At 45.6% G+C, this 22,555-nt stretch overlaps 2 protein-coding genes across 2 annotated transcripts in view; one reads left to right on the top strand and one right to left on the bottom strand.

The window, feature by feature from the left end:
- MREG (melanoregulin) overlaps positions 1–22,555 on the bottom strand; it is a 51,195-nt gene that overhangs the window by 2,708 nt on the left and 25,932 nt on the right. The window contains exons 3-4 of the mRNA XM_082209992.1: positions 487–577; positions 20–183 (exon numbers count right to left, since the gene is read on the bottom strand). Of these exons, the coding sequence (XP_082066118.1) occupies positions 20–183; positions 487–577 (255 nt within the window). The remainder of the gene's footprint in view (positions 1–19; positions 184–486; positions 578–22,555) is intronic.
- Positions 3,844–19,189, top strand: LOC309525060 (UDP-glucuronosyltransferase 1A1-like). Its single transcript, XM_082210416.1, has 5 exons — positions 3,844–4,767; positions 5,816–5,947; positions 9,384–9,471; positions 16,609–16,828; positions 18,534–19,189. The coding sequence occupies exons 1-5, from the start codon at positions 3,859–3,861 to the stop codon at positions 18,829–18,831; spliced, it is 1,647 nt and encodes a 548-aa protein (XP_082066542.1). The 5' UTR covers positions 3,844–3,858; the 3' UTR covers positions 18,832–19,189.

Genomic DNA, 22,555 nt, shown 5'->3' with positions numbered 1-22,555 from the left:
GAGAGAAGTCAAGACTTACCACCACAAAGAGGTATCTCTCTGAAAGCTCCCAGCTTGTTGGGAAAATAGCTGTCTCCTCAGACAGCCTCAAGAGGATCTCCCGGGCTTTGCTCATGTTCTGAGAGTCACTGACAATGCTTCGTTTGGTCACTGATAACAGGGTATCTGCTTCTTTCAGAAAACCTAGGGCAGGATTTTAAGTCTCGTTTTAGCAAATGCAGGTTACCGCAAATATCTTTGCAAAGGATCAAAAGGTAGCCTTCATCTTGCAGACACACGGGAAACCCAGTGGTAAAATGAAATGAGGCACAGTATTAAGTAATGGGGGTTTTGTTTTGTTTTAAATATCTCACTATCACACAAAATTGAGTGCATATATCTTTGTTTTTCTTTTTGCGTGTTTATTAGATTCCCCTTCCTCGCATATACATACTGTTTGTATGTTATGTTAACTGTAAGAAAATAGCCTGAGCTTAACTGGCTTACCCAAATCTTCCAAAATGCATTTCCACCTGTTTCTCACTTCCCTTCGCATTTGGCGTAGGGTGTAGATGTCATAGTTCAGCTTTTGCCATTCCTGCAAAGGAAGAAGATCAGCCAACTTTACTCCTGAATGCCTTAATTCAGCTCTCTCTGATCTCCAGGGGTCTTCACATTCACAGGTACATTCGCCTTTGAAACACAATTTTATTCAGGAGCACTACATGTCCCGAGGCCAGTTTTCCTCCATGCTGCACTCTAATTATGCTCACTGGGTGGGGAGGGGTCAGGGAGTTTGAACTCATCAACCAAATATTTTGCTTCAGGACAATTGCTTATAGGTGGATAATTTTGATGGGGAGGATTGCTTCCTTCTCACATAGCTATTCACAAACTTGAACTACAGACCTGAATGCAGAGGGGGCTGGTTTAAATCAAAGCAATTAAAAAAAAAATATCACAGAGAGGACCAGCTTAAATAATTACATCAAATTGACAATCTGAAAATCCAACCTTTTTCAACAAACATGTCTACTAACTGGTTGCTATAACTCTTGAAATTAGTGATGTTGTAGTTACCTGGTTCAGAATGCGAATAACAAACTTAGTTGGTCTCTAAGGCGCTACTGGAAGGATTTTTTTTATTTTGCAGTGTGTGTGTGTGTGTGTGTGTGTGAGTGTGTGTGTTGGGGGGGGGAGAGAAGTGCGCTCCCAGCAGTGGCAGTGCTGCTGCTCAGCGGAATGGAGATGGAAGAGAGAGTGGCAGCAGCAAAGTCACAGAGCTCTTGATTTGTGGTGGCTGCAAAGGGGGATGCGGGTGGAGTTGTTGTTGAATATTGTTGCAGTAGTTATAGCCTTCAGGTGTGTTTTTGTTGTGCCTTCAGTGTGCAGCAGCATTTTGGTCACTGGAAATGAAATGGCTAGTTGTATTCAGCTGAGCCGCATATACAGGTAAGGGGTATGAAAATAAAAACCCCTCCTACCCAGAGGGGTACATGACAAACTACTTTCCCCCCCAAAAAAGTGCACCAAAGACTCAGCTATACAGCTGCAAATAAAATGTTAAGTGTGTTTTAAGTGTAATATGCAATGTGATGGCAATAGTGAGCCTTATGGAAAATTCAACGTATTTTTAAAAACACTTTTCAAAAAGCATTTTCAGAACAGTTTTTATATGTGTGCAGATTCCACCAAAGAACCTTCCCTGTCAGCAGTGACTACATTTTTGTACTGGGCCATTTTTCCTCAGGGGATTATCCATGGATTGGGAAAATCTGGATTAAATGTGTAGGAATTTTGGGCTGCCATTTTATTAAGGATGATGTGTACACATTGAAAAACCTTGCTCACATAACTAAGAGCAAATGCACAGTAAATGGACATGTGGAGAAGCCCTTTATTTGTCTGGACATGTTCCAACTATTGATTTGCGGAATAATGGTTATCAGGAAATTGGGCATTTTTCTCTGCTTGCGACAATGTGTTTGACATATGTATGAAAGGAACTTGAATGTTTTATGAGTGTCCTGTATCAGTTTATGAATGACCTATTCATTCAAAGCAGTAAACTTGTTAATTGGAGTGTTGTCTTTGTAGACCCTGTAGGTGGTGCTGTGGTACTGTTTAGGAGCCTGTACTGTCACCGTGTAAAAAGGTTAAAGGACCCCGGATGGTTAAGTCCAGTCAACGGCAACTATGGGGTTGCGGCACTCATCTCACTTTCAGGCCAAGGGAAACAGTGTTTGTCCACAGGCAGCTTTTCCGGATCATGTGGCCAGCAGGACTAAACTGCCTCTGGTGCAACGGAACACCGTGAGGGAAACCAGAGCACATGGAAACACCGTTTACCTTCTCACCACAGTGGTACCTATTTACCTACTTGCACTGGTGTGCTTCTGACCTGCTATGTTGGCAGAAGCTGGGACAGAGCAACGGGAGCTCACCCCATCGCAAGGATTCGAACCGCCGAGCTTCTGATTGGCAAGCCCAAGAGGCTCAGTGGTTTAGACCACAGCGCCACCCGCATCCCTTGTCACTGTGTAAGATCAGGAAGATACATACAGTATATCATATTGATACAGAAACAAAGCTTCACATTACAGTCTGAAGTAGAGACACACTTTGGAAATAACTAACATAGAAACTACTATAAGACAGATAGAACGTAAACAATGAAATGATATATTTGGATATAGGGATTTTCTTATAACAGATGTCAAATACAAAAAAGCTCTACTAACACATATGACTAACAGCAAATTGACAGTAAACTCCTGTGTGGAGCAGTCCTTTGTTTGAGTATTTCCCAAGTGATCCCTGCATTGTACTGCTTATTCTTAGTATTTTTTTAGTTTGAGTATTTGATTTTTTAAAAATAATAATTTTATTTGCTGGCTAAAGGGTTTTGGGGGGTTTATTTTATTTTATTTTATTTATTCAATGTGTATACCACCCTTCAGACTTCATGGGGCTTCACAGCATAAAAATACAGAATAATACCACAAAACACATAACATAACAAAACAAGAACAAAACCCAAACAAACCAATAATTCTGCTTCCACAAACACATTTAAAAGGATGTAGACTGTTAATTAGCCAAAGTCCTCTTGATAAAGAATGTTTTTGCCTGGCACCTAAAAATGTATAATGAAGGCACCAGATGACATTCCACAAACAGGGAACCACTACAGAAAAGGCCCATTCTCGTGTTGCCACCCTCCTGGTCTCTCGTGGAGGGGGCACATGAAGAAGGACCTCAGAGGATGGTTGCAGGATCTGAGTCGGTTCATACTGAGATAGACAGTCCTTGAGGTACTGTGGTCCTGAGCCGTTTAAAACATCAACTCAGTTGACATTGCTCTTATAATTGGATATGTGAGCTATTTGTCCTGACAAGAGGTTCAGCAGAGGCAACACATTAAACATTTACTTGATGCTTAGAATCTGTGATCCTGTGGGCTGCTCCAGTGTTTTATTCTGCAACATCTGCTTTCATACATTAGGCACACAAAGCGTATAGCGAGTTCAGGGCTCCTTGATTCCATGATAGGAAGGAGGAATTCAAGGTCTCATCCGGCTGCTGCTGGCCTTGCCTTTTGGTTCTGTTTGTGGCGTTGTGCTGGAAGTGGGAAGCTGTTGGTGATGCCACAGGATGGAAGTCACTGGCCGAGTACAGAAGTGGTAGTAGAGACGCTTATGCAACAGGCTAGCCTGCAGACTCCTTATCACCCAATCCAGGTTGGTTTGCAAAACCGACCTTTGACCAAGATTTAGACATTCCACACTGCCTTAATAAATGTGTCACAGCAAATAAATATTTGCAGAAGAAGATAGGACTAAAGGCTCACAAGAGGCTTTGTTTCCTGTGCTGTTCGCAATGGTTTTTTTACATTCATTTCATTTTGGGTTGGAATTATGCCACAATGCAACCAGCAAGAAGATTTGTATGCGTCAAGGCATTTGTGTTTTGCTTACTCTCTTTTTCTGGAGCCTTACGGATGGAGGAAAGGTGTTGGTAATACCCCATGATGGCAGTCACTGGCTCAGTATCCATCCAGTTATGGAACATCTTCAGCAGAGAGGACACCAAGTAGTTGTCGTTGCTCCTGAGACGAACTTATGGATAAAGTCATCTGTACATTATACACTGAAAACATTTGCCGTGCCCTACTCAAAGGAATACTTGAAGGCAGAATTCCAAAAGCTTGGTCACAGGATTTTTGCACGTCAGCCTTTCCTGGAAAGAATGACTGGGACATTTTCAAGAATAAGAAATATTACAATGCTTCTGTATAATAACTGCAAGCAGCTTCTATACAACAAAGAGCTGATTTCTTACCTTAAAGAAACCAAATTCAACATTGTAGTTATGGATCCAGTGTTTCCATGCGGGCAGATCTTGGCTGAGTATTTATCCCTTCCTTCTATTTACTACTTGCGGGGAATTCCATGTGGTTTAGACTTTGCGGCAACACAGTGTCCAAACCCACATTCTTATGTCCCAAAATTTTTCTCAGGCAATACAGATCACATGAACTTTAAACAGAGAGTGAAGAATTTTTTAATCGGCTCACTGGAATTCATGATATGCTATTTTCTTTATTCACCCTATGGAACACTGAACAAGGAATTCCTGCACCAAGATGTGACAGTAGCAGACCTTTATAGTCAAGCATCAATTTGGCTTCTGCGCTATGACTTTGTTTTTGAATATCCCAGGCCTATCATGCCCAACATGGTCTTCATTGGGGGTATAAACTGTGCAAAGGAAAATCCTCTAACTCAGGTCGGAATCCACCTCTCCACTCCCCCTTACTGAGACGGTTCAAAACTTCAGTTTAAAAATGGAGGATGAGAAAGGGATTAGGATTGAGATATTTCAGTAGACTGGAAAAGTTAATAGCATGGTGCCATCTCCCTTTTGACATAATATCAGAATGTCTGCGGCCATACTACCCTGAACACGCCCGATCTTGTCTGGTCTCGGAAGCTAAGCAGGGTCAGGCCTGGTTAGTACTTGGAAGGGAGACTTAATATTGGAATCAAGAGGCACAATGCAATTACCAAGCAGCAGATTTAAAATAATATGCACAGAGGCCCTGGGCTTATAAATCCTAATGCCTAATACCTTAGCTGAGCTTAGCGAACCGCCTTATTATATCAAATTTATGTCAGCCTGCTAACTTGCTTTGTTGATGTGGAAAACTTTATTATTTATTATTTTTATTGGTTGCTGTACTTATTGCATTTGTGTTTTCTGTTGTAACCTGCTCTGTGATGACTTCTGGGATGAAGAGCAATTTAGAAATATCCTAAATGAATGAACGCATATGATATGTTGTTACAGAGATTCCTGAAATTCAATATCCTGACCAATGTCTAAGACTGAATGTGAGGGCAGGTAGACCATTAGGCTGGTCTAGGACAATTCTTCTCAGGGGCAAAAGAAAAATGTAAGCCAGGGCAGAGGAGAGAGGAGGAGGAGGAGGAGGAGGAGGAGGAGGAGGAGAGGCTGCCACTATTACAGTAGTGGCAAAACAACAACAGCAAAAGTAAGTGGGGGGAGAGGAAGAGTCCCTGCTGGGGAGGGGCAGAGGAGAGATGGGGGCAACAGGGGGGCCTACACAGAAGGATTTGTTCTGGACCCCACGCTGCCCCACCCCAGACGGATCTGGTCCTAGAAATGGTCTAATGTTCACACACACACACATACACACACACAGACACACACACTTACCCTGCAAAGGTTACTTTTTCATTTAGCTTTTGGGGAGAGATGAAAATATTCCCACGTGATGCAGAATTCTAACCAAAAGTTTGTTTGTTTTGCCTAGGAATTTGAAGCCATAGTAAACAGTTCTGGCGAACATGGCATTGTGGTGTTTTCCTTGGGTTCAATGGTTTCTGAAATTCCAATGAAAAAAGCTATGGAAATTGCTGAAGCGTTGGGAACAATACCTCAGACGGTAAGAAGGAAAAATGGTAACCTCTATTCACGTAGGATGTTAAATATTTCGGTTCATTTTGCATGTGTTGCTGTCTGCTTGAAAAGTGGCTCCGAAGCTGAAGTTGGCACACAACCCTTTGCCTCACTCCAACAAGCAATCTTGCAGCTTGACACAGCATGAACCGGGAAGCTGTTCACATACAGCTCTTTAGAAATATTGCCATGGTAATTTAGATGCCAGCTGCTGGCTCAGACCCTCCTCAAAAGCTACGCACAGCTACAGCTGATATTGCTTCAATAAGACAACAGGGGAACAAGACGTGATGTTGTCACGTTTGGCTGCATTCCAGATAAGGCTGCCAGAGTTCAGCCCTCGGCGGGTTCCCCTAATTGTACAGCAACCGCAAGTGGAACAATGCAAAAACCCTGCAACATAACCAGCATTTTGCAACTAAATTTCAGATCATATGGACTTTAAGTTGGGATAAAAGATAAAGGTACCCCTGACCATTAGGTCCAGTCACGGACGACTCTGGGGTTGCGCGCTCATCTCACTCTATAGGCCAAGAGAGCCGGTGTTTGTCCGCAGACAGCTTCCGGGTCATGTGGCCAGCATGACTAAGCCGCTTCTGGCGAACCAGAGCAGCGCACGGAAATGCCGTTTACCTTCCCGCTGGAGCAGTACCTATTTATCTACCGTATTTTTCGCTCTATAACACGCACCTGACCATAACACGCACATCGTTTTTAGAGGAGGAAAACAAGGGAAAAAATATTCTGAATGAAACAGTGGACGTATCATTTTTTTGCTTCATGCTGTGGCCACAGACATGTGATTTGACGGTGAATTTGGGGTGACCCAATGCAAAAATCCTGAGAATCCCTGTGGATCCATGCTTTGTAACCACGTTTTTGCACCATTGCAGCCCCAGGCAACAGTGGGTGCGTGATTTTTTTTGGGGGGGACAGGCTGTAGCCATGGACATGCTATGTGCTCTGATGGTGAATTTTGGCTGACCCAATGCAAAGATCCTGAGGATCCATGTGGATCCATGCTTTGTAACCACGTTTTTGCACCATTGCAGCCCCAGGCAACAGTGGGTGCGTGATTTTTTTTTTGGGGGGGCAGGCTGTAGCCATGGACATGCTGTGTGCTCTGATGGTGAATTTGGGGTGACCCAATGCAAAGATCCTGAGGATCCATGTGGATCCATGCTTTGTAACCACATTTTAAGTGGGGAGGGAAGGAAAAACACAGAAGGCTAAGAATGCAGGAGAGGGCTATAACGTGAGGAAAGGAAGGCAAAAGTTTCCCCCCACCCACCCACACAAGCCAGCCAGCGTGTGCTCTCTCTCTCTCTCTCTCTCTCTCCCTCTTTAAATGGAAGAAAGCATATTTGAATGCTGTGTGTCTCCAAAAACAAAAAGCAGGAAGTCAAATCAGAATTTTAAGCCGAACCTGTAATCTCTCTTCCCTTCACAAACATTGTTCCTCCGGAGCAGGGAGAGGATAGAAGGACGGACGCTCTGCTTTCCCCTCTACTTGCCTGGAGGGGAGGGGCTTCCCCTGCTCTTTGTTCCGTTTGAGCAAACACAGTAACGAAACAGAGGGGGCGGGCAGTAAGACCCTGAGGCAGAATGCAGGAAAGCTGCCACTTCCTCTCTTCAGGCTTCCCTTCTCCCTGAAGCGCGGTTTGATTTTTGCCTCATTTTTCGGCTCCAGGGACCACACATTCGCTCCATAACACGCACAGACATTTCCCCTTCCTTTTTAGGAGAAAAAATCTGCGTGTTATAGAGCGAAAAATACGGTACTTGCACTTTGACGTGCTTTCGAACTGCTAGGTTGGCAAGAGCAGGGACAGAGCAACGGGAGCTCACCCTGTCGCGGGGATTTGAACCGCTGGCCTTCTGATCGGCAAGCCCTAGGCTCAGTGGTTTAGACCACAGTGGCACCCGTGTCCCATTTAAGTTGGGGAGGATGGGCTAAAAGATTATCCATGCACACCACCTCAAATCCAGAGGCTAGAAACATCTATTGGAAAAAAGTTTTAGCAATGATAGATTACTAGCCATGTTTGCTAATCAATTACCAGTCCAGAAACTGGTGAAGTTTTGCCTCCTCTGCATTTTTTGCTACCATAACATGAGACTTCTTTCCTCATTCCTCTGAGAATACAGCTCCTTCCCTGCTAAGAAGTGAGTCAATAATAAATGGATTTCCCAAACTTGCCTCATCCTTCTTGGAAGTAAGAAATTGCTGCTTTAGCGGCCTCCATCATGTTGCCCTTTCTCAGCCTTCCAGATGCCTTAGACTACAGCTCCCATCTGCCCCAGCCAGCCTGGCCAGTGGTCAGGGAAGATGGGAGCTGTAGTTCCGAACAACGGGAGGGCATCGCGGTGGTGTGGAAGAAACCATGTTGCCATGGTAATATAAAAATAGGCTCTGTCAGTGCCTGGGTTATTATTTATTTATTTATTATTTAATTTTTTGTTAAGTTTCAAAAGAAAAGGAAAGAAATGGTTTACAAAATTCTACAAAATACAGTGTTACCAAACAGGATCTGATGAAAATATATAAATTCTTTATAAAATCATAGATCACGGACATAAAATAAAACCAAAATAAATAAACTACAGGTAAGTGAATGTGTGGGAGGTAGTGACTGGAGCTCTTTATAGCACAGACATAATGGTTAAACAAGAGAAAGTTACAAAACGTAGACCCTATTATATCAAGAGAAAGTGATTAAAGTATTCAAATGCCCTGAGTCACTGAGCCATATTCATTTCTAGGCTGAGGGCGTCCTTGGCCATGTTTCTCTTTGCTTACAACTGAAACGAAGTCATACTAAACAAATACAAAATCTTCCTTCTTTCTTTGGCCCCTAAGGACTCTCAGCTTATTAGTTAGTTTTTCTAGCAGGGCAATATCACACAGTAAGATTGGCCCCATCTATTTCCCCCCAAAACTGTGATGGTCATTCTAGCGGCAATAAGCAGCTGTACTATCAGAACTTTGTGCAAATGGTGCAAATTTTGATTACCCTCAAATATAAGCGGAAAAAATAAAAGGGCTAATTGAGATGTTAGGATAATGTGGCGGCTTAAGATCTTATCCATTTCTCTGAATGCTGTTGTTGAAAATTCTTGCACTCTAACACAACCCCGCCATAGGTGGATGTATGACCCAATTTCTGAACATCCCCTCCAGCACCTTGGGTAAGCTGATGAATTTATATACAAGTGCACTTTCATTCTTTTATATACAGGCAGTACCTTATTTATTTGTTGTTAACCGATATCCCACCTTTCCAACTAATGGGGCTCTTTGAAGAGGCATTGCACCCTACGTAAGAGATATGAGATAATGCTTGTTCAAGTGCAATTTGAAGTTTTTGTAAGTGAAGTGAAAAGATACATTTCCTAATCTATGTGTTTCCTTCCTCGTGAAGGTGCTATGGAGATATACAGGAGAAACACCCCCAAATCTTGCAAAGAACACAAAGCTCGTGAAGTGGCTACCACAAAATGATCTGCTTGGTATGTCTGGGGCAGGAATTATGTTGTTGTCTATAACCAGCCCTTAGTGCTGCTTCAATGCCATTAGCCTCTTAGCAATACCATGAGAGAGTGTATCTAAATACTGTTTAGCAAAGTGTAAAGTAATGTGATGTTGGATGGACATGCTCCCACATTGCTCTTAGTCATGTACACTCATAGCAAAGCCCTGTGGCTGCAAAAGCTGGGCTAGGAAAAGAAAATCCTGCCGGGTGCTTTATGCTCATAGTGTGCATAAAAAAACTAAGGAAATGGTTGAAAGGACAGTGGGCACAGATGCCAAAATGTGAGCCATGAATAATAATAACACTGGTCAACAACAAATTTGTTGTCTGCGTTTTTTCAGTTGATTTAGGACGAATCTGATGCGCTGAATCCAAAAATCACATTGGTTTTGCTCAATCAGGTCAAGTTTTTGAGCTATGGCCACATGTCTTTTTTATGTTTTTGTTCACATGTACGCGCTTGTGTGGAGCATTTTAGAAGAAGTTTGTGGGGGTAAAATGCCATGTCGAATAATTGTTTTGATTGGAAATGATTATTTTAATGACAAGAAATATTCAGGTCTGATAGTTCTGGGTGATTATGTCAAAAAGGGATAAGTTTGAAGTCGTAAAACCTCGAAATCTTCCATAAATTGGTGCGACAAAGCATAAAGTTAGGGGATCAAAACTAAGTTAATGGGGCAGCCGCCCCACGAAGTATCCTGATCTTCAATCAGCACGTCGTCCTGTAGCTCATTGTGATGAGATTCCAGTGCCTATCTTCGGAGAACTTCCTGACATTAGTGACGAAGATGCCTCCAGTATTTAAGGACATGAAGAAGAAGAAATGGTTCTTGAAGATGATGTTCCACATCCATTTTCCCAAAAGGAGTTGAATGATCTAGTTTGCGACCTCAGCTTGTCAAAGGACTCTGCCGAACTGTTGGCATCCAGATTGAAGGGAAAAAACCTCCTCTCTGACAGTGCTCACATCAGCTTCTTCCGCAACAGGCATCAAGAGTACCTCCGTTTTTTCTCAGAAGAAAAGGACTTGGTGTACTGTGCAGATATTGCGCAGCTTCTGCTCAAGCTTGGAGTGCCACAGTACGAACCCAAAGATTGGAGACTGTTCATTGACAGCAGCAAGCGATCACTGAAATGTGTTCTGCTACACAACGGCAACCAGTTTGCCTCTATACCCCTGGCTCACTCGACTACACTGAAGGAGAACTATGAAGCGGTGAAGTATGTGCTGGAGAAAATTGGTTATGATCAGCATAAGTGGTTTATTTGTGTTGACCTGAAGATGGTGAACTTTTTGCTGGGACAACAGTCTGGCTTCACCAAGTACCCATGTTTTCTGTGCATGTGGGATAGTAGGGACCGTGCTCAGCATTACACGAAGAAGGATTGGCCTGTGTGGGAGGAATTGGTGCCTTGCAAAGAAAGGAACGTCATCAACGACCCTCTGGTGGACAGAGACAGAATACTCTTCCCACTGCTGCACATCAAGCTCGGCTTAATCAAGCAGTTCACCAAGGCTCTGGACAAGGTGACTGCTTCAGTTACTTGTGCCAGGCTTTTCCAGGATTGACCATGGAGAAGTTGAAAGCTGGCATCTTTGACGGTCCTCAGATCCGTCAGCTCATCAGAGATCCAGAGTTCGGAAACTCAATGAACGAAGTGGAACTGGAAGCATGGAAGGCATTTGTTCTGGTAGTGAAGAACTTTCTTGGCAACAATAAGGCCAGAAACTATGCAGAACTTGTCAACAACATGCTGACTGTTTTCAGAAACCTGGGCTGCAACATGAGCGTCAAGATACACTACCTATTTTCACATATGGACCGGTTTCCTGAGAACCTGAGTTCAATGAGTGATGAGCAGGGGGAGAGGACATGAAAGAGATGGAGACCAGGTATCAGGGTCGCTGGGACGCAGTCATGATGGCTGACTACTGTTGGACTCTGAAGCGAGACCTCCCTGCCGCTGAGCATTCCTGGAGTTCCAAGAAACGAAAGTTCAAGCCCTGAAGTTTGAAAAATGGTGAAGCAACATGCAGTTTACGTGTACTTACCTTTATCAATGCCCACCATTCAGTTTACAGTAAACCTGACCTGATGGAGAGAAATGGATGCCATTTCCTGATTCAGCAGTGCAAAAATACCCTAAATCAGTTTTAGAAATCTAGACAACATTCAAAAAGTAAAAAATTGTTGCTCAGTGTAATAATAATAATAATAATAATAATAATAATAATAATAATAAATTTTATTTATATCCCGCCCTCCCCAGCCGAAGCCGGGCTCAGGGTGGCTAACAACAATCAAATAATCCAACATTCTAAAAACATTTCATTCTAAAAATTAATTAAAATCAAATTGATGGCAACCGTTAAGCAAAATTCTGTGCAGATTGCCAGAGGAGGGAGTCAGGCTGCGCCCTGACCAAAGGCCTGGTGGAACAGCTCTGTCTTGCAGGCCCTGCGGAAAAATGTCAGGTCCCGCAGGGCCCTTGTCTCTTGTGACAGAGCGTTTCACCAGATTGGAGCCACAGCCGAGAAAGCCCTGGCTCTAGTTGAGGCCAGCCTAACCTCTCTGAGGCATGGGACCTTCAAGATGTTTTTATTTGCAGACCGTAGGTTCCTCTGTGGGACATACCAGGAGAGGCGGTTCTGTAGGTACGAGGGTGCTAGGCCATATAGGGCTTTAAAGGTTAAAACCAGCACCTTAAACCTGATCCTGTACTCCACCGGGAGCCAGTGCAGCTGGTATAGTACCGGATGAATGTGATCTCGCAGCAAAGACCCCGTAAGGAGTCTCGCTGCAGCATTCTGCACCCGCTGGAGTTTCTGGGTCAGTCACAAGGGCAGCCCCACGTAGAGCGAGTTACAATAATCCAGTCTAGAGGTGACCGTTGCGTGGATCACAGTGGCTAGGTCAGGGCGAGAGAGATAAGGAGCCAACTGCTTAGCTTGGCGGAGATGAAAAAATGCTGCCTTTGTTATAGCTGTAATCTGCACCTCCATAGAGAGGGAGGTATCGAAGATTACACTCAAACTCTTAACGGACAGTGCTAGCACTAATTGCACCCCCACAAGAGATGGGAGTTGCCTCCTCAATCCCATATCGTCCTGTCCCAGCCAGAGAACCTCTGTCTTTGAAGGATTTAACTTCAACCGGCTCCCACGTAACCATCCAGCCACAGCTTCCAGACATCTGGTCAGTGTATCTGGGGCCGAGTCAGGATGGCCATCCATCAACAGATAGAGTTGGGTGTCATTGGCATGCTGATGGCAACCCAACCCAAAACTCTGGACAAGCTGGGCGAGGGGGCGCATAAAGATGTTAAAAAGCATCGGGGAGAGTATCGCACCCTGAGGCACTCCACACACCAAGGAGTGGCGCAATCACAATCCCCCCCCCAGCGCCATCCTCTGTCCCCGACCAGAGAGAAATGAGCGCAGCCATTGAAGGACTGTGCCCTGGATCCCCATGTCGGCAAGGCTCCAGGAGTTCGTGATCGACCATGTCGAAGGCTACTGACAGGTCTAGAAGAATCAGCAGCCCCGACCCGCCTCGATCCAGCTGCCTGCAGAGATCATCTGTTAGGGCGACCAGAGCCGTCTCGGTCCCATGACCAGCGCGAAAGCCAGACTGGAATGGATCCAGAGCCGACGTTTCATCCAGAAACCTACCAAGCTGTTCAGCAACCGCTCTCTCAATCACCTTACCCAGGAATGGGAGATTCGAAACCGGGCGGTAATTGGATAGATCTAAGGGATCTAATGATGTTTTCTTTAAGAGCGGGCACACCACTGCCTCCTTCAGTTCCCCTGGGAATGTCTCCGTGCCAAGGGACAAATTGATGATATCCCCCAGGGGGGCCCGCACCTCGTCTGGACACGCTCTAATCAGCCAAGACGGGCACGGGTCGAGAGGACAGATGGTGGACTTTCCAGCTCGGAGGAGTCTGTCCACATCGGCTGGGGATATCCGGTCAAAGTGGTCCAATACTGGACCCGAGGACAGTCGAGGGGCCGCCAGTTCCTTTATTGTATCCAAATTGGCAGGGAGGTCATGGCGGAGCAACAGAGCAAAAAAGCTCGCAAATGCCTCACAGCTGTGAGTCAAATTGTTATTTAAATTTGGCTGTCCTTCAAGGGACGTTAAAGACCTAATTATACTAAATAATTGCGCCAGGCGAGAGCTAGCGGATGCAATGGAGGCCGAGAAGTAAGACTTCTTAGCGGCCTTCACTGCCATCTCATAGGTTTTCATAAAAACCCTATAAGATGTTCTTAAGGCTCCGTCACGGGCACCCCGCCATACTCGCTCTAGCCGTCTGAGGTCCCGCTTCATTTTCCGGAGCTCCTCGGTAAACCAGGGAGCCCGGTTTCTGCGGGGTCGCAGAGGGCGCTTAGGTGCGATCTCATCGATGGCTGCCAGGAGCTGGATATTCCAGCCCTCAACGAGCTCAGTCAATGAGTCGCCAGGGGGAGCAAGGTCCCGCAAGGCCTGACGGAATCTATCAGGGTCCATCAGCCTCTGCGGGCGAGCCCAAATTGGCTCGCCACCTAAGCAGGGTGGGGGTGGAAAGTCAATCCTGGCTTTCAGAGCGTAGTGATCAGACCATGGCACCTTCATCGAGGGAGACATGATCACATCTATACCAACACCAAAGATCAAATCCAGCGTGTGGCCTGCTTGATGTGTGGGGCCCGAAACAAACTGGGAGAGCCCTAGTGTCGCCATGGAAGACACCAGGTCCAGAGCCTGTGAGGAGGGAGTGGCATCAGCGTGGAAGTTGAAGTCCCCCAATTCCCCCCCCCCAAGTTAGGGAACTCCAAGGCCCAGCCGGCCACCGCCTCCAGCAGGCCTGACAGGGTGGCTGCTGGTGCGCTAGGTGGCCGGTACACCAGCCAGACAGCCAAGCTCACCTCAGAGCCCCACACTAGGCCAACACATTCAATGCTGGGGATCGATGGCGATGGTAGAGCCCTGAAAGAACAATCTTCCCAGATTAATAATGCCACCCCTCCCCCCTGGCCCACAGTCCGTGACTGGTGGAGGACGGAGAAACCCGGGGGCGCCATCTCTCGTAAGGTAATCATTTCCCCTTCACGCACCCAGGTCTCCGTCACACAGGCCAGGTCGACCCCCTGCGAGGTAAAGAAATCTTGCAGGGTGGCGGTTTTGTTGCCTATAGACCTGGCATTGCACAACACCAGTGACGGAGGTGAGTAATCCTTGCTCACCCTACCCTCGTCCCTTGGGATGGGGCGCAGATTGGAAGGGGTACGAGCATATCCGAATCTTGATCCTCTTCGCCTATAACATCTGTCCCCACCGCCATACCACCCTCGCCCCTCCACGGTAGCAATCCCAAGCCTCATACTAGCCTCCATTTACAAAATAGAAAAACAAAACAAACCAAAAACAATTATACCAAAACAAAACCAATCCCCACCCCACACAATATCCAACCCCTAACCAAAATAAAACGGAACAAAATTAAAATACTGTTCACGGTGGTAAAGGTAAAGGTACCCCTGCCCGTACAGGCCAGTCTTGCCAGACTCTAGGGTTGTGCGCTCATCTCACTCTATAGGCCGGGAGCCAGCGCTGTCCGCAGACACGTCCGGGTCACGTGGCCAGCGTGACAAGCTGCATCTGGCGAGCCAGCGCAGCACACAGAACGCCGTTTACCTTCCCGCTGGTAAGCGGTCCCTATTTATCTACTTGCACCCGGAGGTGCTTTCGAACTGCTAGGTTGGCAGGCACTGGGACCGAACGACGGGAGCGCATCCCACTGCGGGGATTCGAACCACCGACCATGTGATCGGCAAGTCCTAGGTGCTGAGGTTTTATCCACAGCGCCACCCGCGTCCCTGTTCACGGTGGTACAACCAAGTAAAAAGTAAAAACACCTTTAAATAGGGGTGAGGGGGAAATTTGATTCAGTTCGCATTTAAAGGCAAGCTTACTTCATTCGCACTATCCAAAACAATCTGTGAGCTGAATCACAGCCGTTCTTCAAAATTCACACAGCTCTGTATTCCGCAATGCAGGTAACGTACAAAATTTATATATTATGGTGAAGCATGCATAAAAATGCTGAAAGTAGTAAAAATAACCTACAGGAATCCATTATATTAGGAGAAATTCACACTAAAACTTTGGCAAGTTTTCATGGTAACTAATAATAATAATAATTGCAAACTGGCGTAGAAGTATGGAGAAGTGAACATAAGACTGGTAAGATGAGAAACTGGGAGAAACCAAAACTGACTGATTTGCTCATCCTTACCCATAACCACTTGCTGGAGTGAAAATTGCATTCAGTTCTGTGGAAAACAATGACTGACCAAAGTACCATTGGCTTTAATGGAATTTAGCGCCAAACTAGACAGGATACTGGAGGCAGCTGATATCCTGCTTTCTACAGGTGCACGCTTGGTCCCAAGAGGACAGGACTCCCTGTCCATCACTTGATGTTCAGTGTCCCACATCTGACATTACATGTGGTGTCAAATATGGGGCAGGTGGGTGTGGTTAGAAGAAAACAGCCTCACAGGCCAAATCTGGTGGGTCAAATCTGGCTCTCAGGCCAAAGGCTCTCCACCCTTTGTGTTGAATTGAGGGATCAGGGATGGAGAACCCAAGCCTCTTTATCTGGCCTTCAGGACTCAGCGCCGGCCATGCCCCCAGGCCACATCCTTCACTGGACCTACTCTGCGCCCCACCTGCCTGGACTGGGCCCTTGAACTGTGATAGCACCTCTTCCTTGCCTGGGTGGAGAGTGGCAGGACCCACCACTGGTCTGGAGTCCTAGAAGGCTGTCCATGAAGGAATGTGACCCTTTGGCTGACAGAGGGTCCCCACCCCTGGCCTAGATGGCCTAGAAGGGGGCCACTTCTCTCCTCCCACAGTTCTGCACCATCCTTCTGAAAGACATTTTGCTAGACTGTACATAACTGTCCAAGGAGATCAGCTTAATCATATGGCTGTTTAATTTGAACTTCAATTGGCTGCTTCCATAAAAATGCAGTTTTAAAACTTGGCCTAGATACGTTGTCATTAGCAGAATGATAAGCCTGTTGGTATTTCTCCACCTCCTGCTCTTTCCTCAACAGCTCACCCAAAAGCCAGAGCCTTTATCACTCATGCTGGCTCCCATGGGGTCTATGAGGGAATCTGCAATGCAGTACCAATGGTGCTGATGCCACTTTTTGGAGATCAAATGGACAATGCAAAGCGGATGGAATCTCGAGGAGCAGGAGTGACTCTGAATGTAGTTGACATGACTTCCAAGGATTTATCTGATGCACTGAAGGCTGTTATTTATGATAAAAAGTGAGTAATGAGTGGTACAAAACTCATTTTAGGGTTGGTCCAAAGTACCGTATTTCTCACTCCATAAGACGTACTTTTTTCCTCCTAGAAAGTAAATATGTCTGTGCAAATGTCTGTGCATCTTATGGAGCGAGTACGTGGTCCCTGGAGCCAAATTGCCCAGCGGCAAAAAGCAGATGTGCTTTTATTTTTAGAAAGAGGGAAGGGGGTGTTGAAACAAAGCCGCTGAGTAGCTGATCGGCAACCAATCAGGAGGGAGATAAGGGCTCTAGAGATAAAGGAGGCTGCCTGGGAAGGGGGAGGTAAAAGCACATGGATCCTCAGGATTTTTGCATTGGGTCACCACAAATTCACTATCAGATCACATAGGGTGTCCATGGTTACAGCCTGCACCCCAAAATCACGCATCCACTGTTTCGTGGGGCCGCAATGGCACAAAAACATGGCTACAAAGCACGGATCCACATGGATCCTCAGGATTCTTGCAGTGGATCACCCCAAATTCACCATCAAATCACATATCATGTCTGTGGCCACAGCATGAACCACAAAAATCATACATCCACTATTTCGTTCAGAATATTTTTTTTCCTTGTTTTCCTCCTCTAAAAACAAGGTGCGTCTTATGGTCAGGTGTGTCTTATGGAGCTAAAAATATGGTACATTTAAAATCAGAATATGCAAGGAAGTATACCATGGAAATATACGGGGCGGGGGGAGTGTTCTGCACTGGGCGTGGGGGAGGGTTGTAGGGTGCCATGGGAGTCTGTTGGGTGGCAGGGGGGCTGCTGGGGGTGGACTTCCTGGTGGGATGGGAGCTTGAGGGCAGCACGGTGGTTGCTTGGTGATTCGTGCATTGCAAGGGGGCAGAGCCACTGCTTGTCATTGAAATCAGCGGGGGTTGCTACACGGCTGCTGGTGACAGGTGAAGAAGAAAGTCTCTTCTAAACAACCCCTCTGTTTTTACTGCTTTGATTCTTTATCGGGACTCTGAGTCCTCTGCAGTAGTGGTTTTAAAAATGTCTTGTGTCAGACCGTGGCATTTTCAGAAGCTAATCAGAGCATTATCAAAGAAAAGTTAAGTAATGGCAACGTTCTGTAAAAGAACACTTTCCCTACAATGAGCAGCTGGAACGGGAAAGGATGGCCTTGCAGGAACTGTCAGGAAGCAGCAGTGAAGGCAGGGGGCATCTCCCTCCACATTGGGAAGTGGCCCCGTTCTTGACTACCTACCAGCTCCTGCTTCCCTCACTGGGCCACATTCTGTGTTTAAGAGACACTGACTGAGATCATCCCTCCTCCAACTGCCACCTGCTGGTGGTCACCAGCATCATCAGCTGCCCCACAGAAGTTCCTGGACACTGCATCATTCTCCATTTTTATCTCCAAGGACCTGTGATTAGCAGCAGCTGTCACGTAGGAGACAGATCAGCTATGTGAAAGATCCACCAGAGAAAAATTAGGGTTCAGCTACTAAAAGCACCGGAACTCTGGCCTCAGTCACCCTGTATAAGCTGTATAGAGAGTATCCCGAAGTGTGTGCATCAGCACACAGGAACAGGGGAGGGGTTTGCATCCCATGTCCCCAGTCTCTCAGAACAGTGTCAACCCCACTTGGATTTCAAATGCTTTGGAAATCTGCTTCTATGCTGTGTGTTTTATTTCCCTGTAATATCTATTTCCTAAAGAGGTTCTTTTCTTTTAGGTATAAGGAGAGCATCCAGCGTCTCTCAGCTCTCCACCTGGACAGGCCCATTGAACCTCTTGACCTTGCGGTGCATTGGGTGGAGTTTGTGATGAAGCACAAAGGGGCTCCCCACTTGAGGCCAGCAGCACATGACCTCAACTGGATCCAGTACCACTCTCTTGACGTCACTGCCTTCCTCCTGGCTGTTGTACTCCTTGCCCTGTTTATCTCACTGAAGTGCTGCCTGTTTTGCTGCAGAAAGTGTTGCTGTAAAAGTGGAAGGATGAGCAAGAAAAGCAAATCAAAATCACACTGAAATGGGGTGGAGCATGTGAGATGAAGAGGAACAGAAGAAACTGGGTCCTGCTCTTGGGGTTCAGAAGGCAGAGGTAGCCAACACGATGTCCTCCAGAGGTTTTGGATTACAACTCCCATCAGACCTAGCCAGCATGGTCAGAGATGACAGGAGCTGTGGTACAAAATATCTGGCAGGCACTGTGTTGTCTACCCCTGTCTTAAAGCATCCTTCCTCAGTCTCATTCCCAATTTTCAGGAGCTCTTAAAAACACATACATGATGATTTGCAAGGTCACTTCCATGCCTATATATGAATTCAAACTATTTTAGTCAATGAACAAGCAATCTGATAGCCAAGGGGCCTGTGAACTTCCATACAGATCCCACAGTTCTGTAGTCAATTGATCTGTTGGGGAATCAATTGCTTGCATAACTTATCTTGAACTGATGGGTCGAGGCCCACAAATGGGGTCAGTGGTGCCACCAGTGTTTTGGAGGGAGGTTTATTTTAGCAGGAAGAGAGAGATGGAAAACACAATGTTCAGATAGCAGAGAAAGGAAGCTGGGCTGCCTTTAACAATGGAGTGAGAGAGTGGACTCTGACAAGTGGAGCGCATTGCACAGGGTTGATAAAAGCTGCTTATGGGAATGCCGCCTTCCATAGGACCCCCCTGCCCCCTCATCCTGGAAAGAGAAGAACAAGGTATGGCCTTATAATGCCAATAAATATAAGGAGAAGGAGGACAGGCATATGCAATATATTTAAGGTGGAACCTGCTTTGCTGGGGGACCTGAGAAGGTTGGCTATTAATGGCATACATGAGCCATTCCCGTGTTAGTTGAGTGGGCTACTGGTGTCTAAAGTCAATCCAAGTCCAAGCACTCTCAAAACATAAATGCCTTCACAGATGACCCTCTCCCTTTGGAATGGCAGCGCAGCCGTGTTTGTTGGCTGCAAGTGTTAATTAGAACATTAGAACAAACTCCTGTTTCCCCTCCTACTTCAGAAATGTTGTTGTGACAGCATCTCCTGTAATATTAAGACGACAGTGAACCTCCTTGTGAGCACCTTACTAATACTGCCAGTTTGGCTGTCTATAAGGGGCCCTTCTCAGAAACATCCTGTACACAGAAACAGAAGGCCAGTGGTCCGTTTAATCCAGCACCCTGTTTTCATGGAACTGGGGGTGCCAGAAGACAAAAAATGACTATTGAGGACTGAAAGTAAAGGCTGAACGAAATATCAGAGTGAAGACATAACAAATATAATGGGAGAAGTTCTGCTGTGGCTCCGTGATCAGAGGCGCCGCCTCCCCCCCCCCCCCCAACAATTAGGGCAATGGGAGAGGTGAAATAATTTAAGAAAATAGGGGGGAGGACAAAATGGAATGTCTGGGTATGGGAGGGGTGGGGGAGGGGAGGGGATTGAATGGGGTGGGTAATGGGTTATATAAGTATCATAAGACACGAGACCAGAAATTAAGAAGTACATTTAACTCACTGATAATGAAATAAGGATTTCAACCTTAAACATGAGAGGGCTGAGGTCGATTATGAAAAGGAGGATAGAAACATTACTGAATAAAGATAAAGAAGTTATAATATTTTTACAGGAAACGCATCAGACGAAAGAGGCGGTTAATGAACTCAGACTGAGATGTATAAATAATTGTGAAAAAGCATATGGTACTTCAAAATCAAGAGGGATAGCAACAGTAATTTCAAAGAGATGCGGATCTAGTATATTAAAGATGAAGATAGATCCTGAGGGAAGATACATTATAATTCAGGGAACAATGGTGGGGGAAGAATACACTATAATTAATATTTATGCTCGCAATGAAAATCAGAGGGAATTTTTTGATAAAGTGTTTAAGGAAATAGGGGGTATTCAAAAGGGTTATATGATTATGGCAGGAGATTTCAATATGGTACTAGATAAATGACTGGATAAGTCAAATCCCACCCCAGAGGAAAGATGTAATAACATTACAGGATTAGCTAAAATTATGAAAAGGAAAGATATAGAATCATAGAATCATAGAATCATAGAGTTGGAAGAGACCACAAGGGCCATCGAGTCCAACCCCCTGCCAAGCAGGAAACACCATCAGAGCACTCCTGACATATGGTTGTCAAGCCTCTGCTTAAAGACCTCCAAAGTAGGAGACTCCACCACACTCCTTGGCAGCAAATTCCACTGTCGAACAGCTCTTACTGTCAGGAAGTTCTTCCTAATGTTTAGGTGGAATCTTCTTTCTTGTAGTTTGGATCCATTGCTGCGTGTCCGCTTCTCCGGAGCAGCAGAAAACAACCTTTCTCCCTCCTCTATGTGACATCCTTTTATATATTTGAACATGGCTATCATATCACCCCTTAACCTCCTCTTCTCCAGGCTAAACATGCCCAGCTCCCTTAGCCGTTCCTCATAAGGCATCGTTTCCAGGCCTTTGACCATTTTGGTTGCCCTCCTCTGGACACGTTCCAGTTTGTCAGTGTCCTTCTTGAACTGTGGTGCCCAGAACTGGACACAGTACTCCAGGTGAGGTCTGACCAGAGCAGAATACAGTGGCACTATTACTTCCCTTGATCTAGATGCTATACTCCTATTGATGCAGCCCAGAATTGCATTGGCTTTTTTAGCTGCCGCGTCACACTGTTGGGTCATGTCAAGTTTGTGGTCAAATATGAAAGATGTTTGGAGAGTGATGAGAGGAGGAGAGAATAAATTTTCGTTCTTCTCACCAGTGCATAAGACCTACTCAAGGATCGGTTATATCTTTGTTTCAAAAATCTTAGTGTTCTAAAATAACAAATACAGAAATTGGAATAATAAAGGTAACCGACCACACATTGGTTAATATGGTATAAAAAATAAAGAAAGATTACCAGAAGATGGAGGTTAGACACGAGGATCTTCAATAATAGTCAAACAGTAAATAAGATAGAGAAAGAATTATTAGATGTATGGGAGATCAATAAGAAGAGGCAAAGTACTTGTAATGGTTCTAAGGGTTACTCGTGCGTAAGCTGTGCCAACACTTGGCTGGGTTGCCTGAGTGAACCTTTTCTGTCCGGACAGCCACTCACCCATGGCTGTCTCAGTCGCTGGCAGAATCCGTCAGTGGGCGTTTCTTAAACTTCCTCCAGCAAAGAAGCTCTTTGACGCCTAGTCTCCGCCTAGTCTCCCTGCGTGAAAGCCTTCTGCGCAGGGAGGGTGTGGGCAGCGGAGGACCCGTGCTCTCCCCGCTGGTCCCCGGCAAGGAGTCTTGGAGCCACCTCGCCGATTCCCCCATCTGCCCCCCTTCTCCACTGGTGCTACGCTGATTTCCTTCCCCAGAAGATGTGCTGCTTCTCTCCCTCCCGGGACGCTCTCCGGAATTCCTCTGGAGCCCTCCCTCTCCCTCTGGCTCCAATGGCAGTTCCCTGACAATACTCAAGCAATAATATGGGATACAATGAAAGCAGTGATGAGGGGAATTAGTATTAGGTAGACTGGGGCTCCCTAACATAAAGTCATATTATATAGCAAATCAGTTATGATATGTCATACACGGGATAACAGAACAAGGAGAGTTAGAATGGTTAGAGAGTGGTACACAGGAAATGAAGGAGAAGTTAGTGAATATATATTTTTATCAAACCAAATAGAAAATAGTGGCAGAATATTGAAAATCCCTTATTAAAATTATTGAGATATGGGCAGAATATAAAGGAAAATTGATACCAGCAAATTCCCCACT

This window comes from Podarcis vaucheri, assembly GCF_965113315.1.
Source record: "Podarcis vaucheri genome assembly, chromosome: 1".
Lineage (NCBI taxonomy): Eukaryota > Metazoa > Chordata > Lepidosauria > Squamata > Lacertidae > Podarcis > Podarcis vaucheri.
The sequence above is the reverse complement of the archived record's forward strand: the minus strand, read 5'-3'. Positions and strand labels throughout refer to the sequence as shown.

Excerpts from the sequence above, each read along its gene's own strand:
- LOC309525060 (XM_082210416.1), top strand. The coding sequence starts at position 3,859 with ATGGTTTTTTTACATTCATTTCATTTTGGGTTGGAATTATGCCACAAT. Across the intron at positions 5,948-9,383 it reads TGGGAACAATACCTCAGACG|GTGCTATGGAGATATACAGG; the intron begins GTAAGAAGGAAA and ends TTCCTCGTGAAG. Across the intron at positions 16,829-18,533 it reads GCTGTTATTTATGATAAAAA|GTATAAGGAGAGCATCCAGC; the intron begins GTGAGTAATGAG and ends CTTTTCTTTTAG.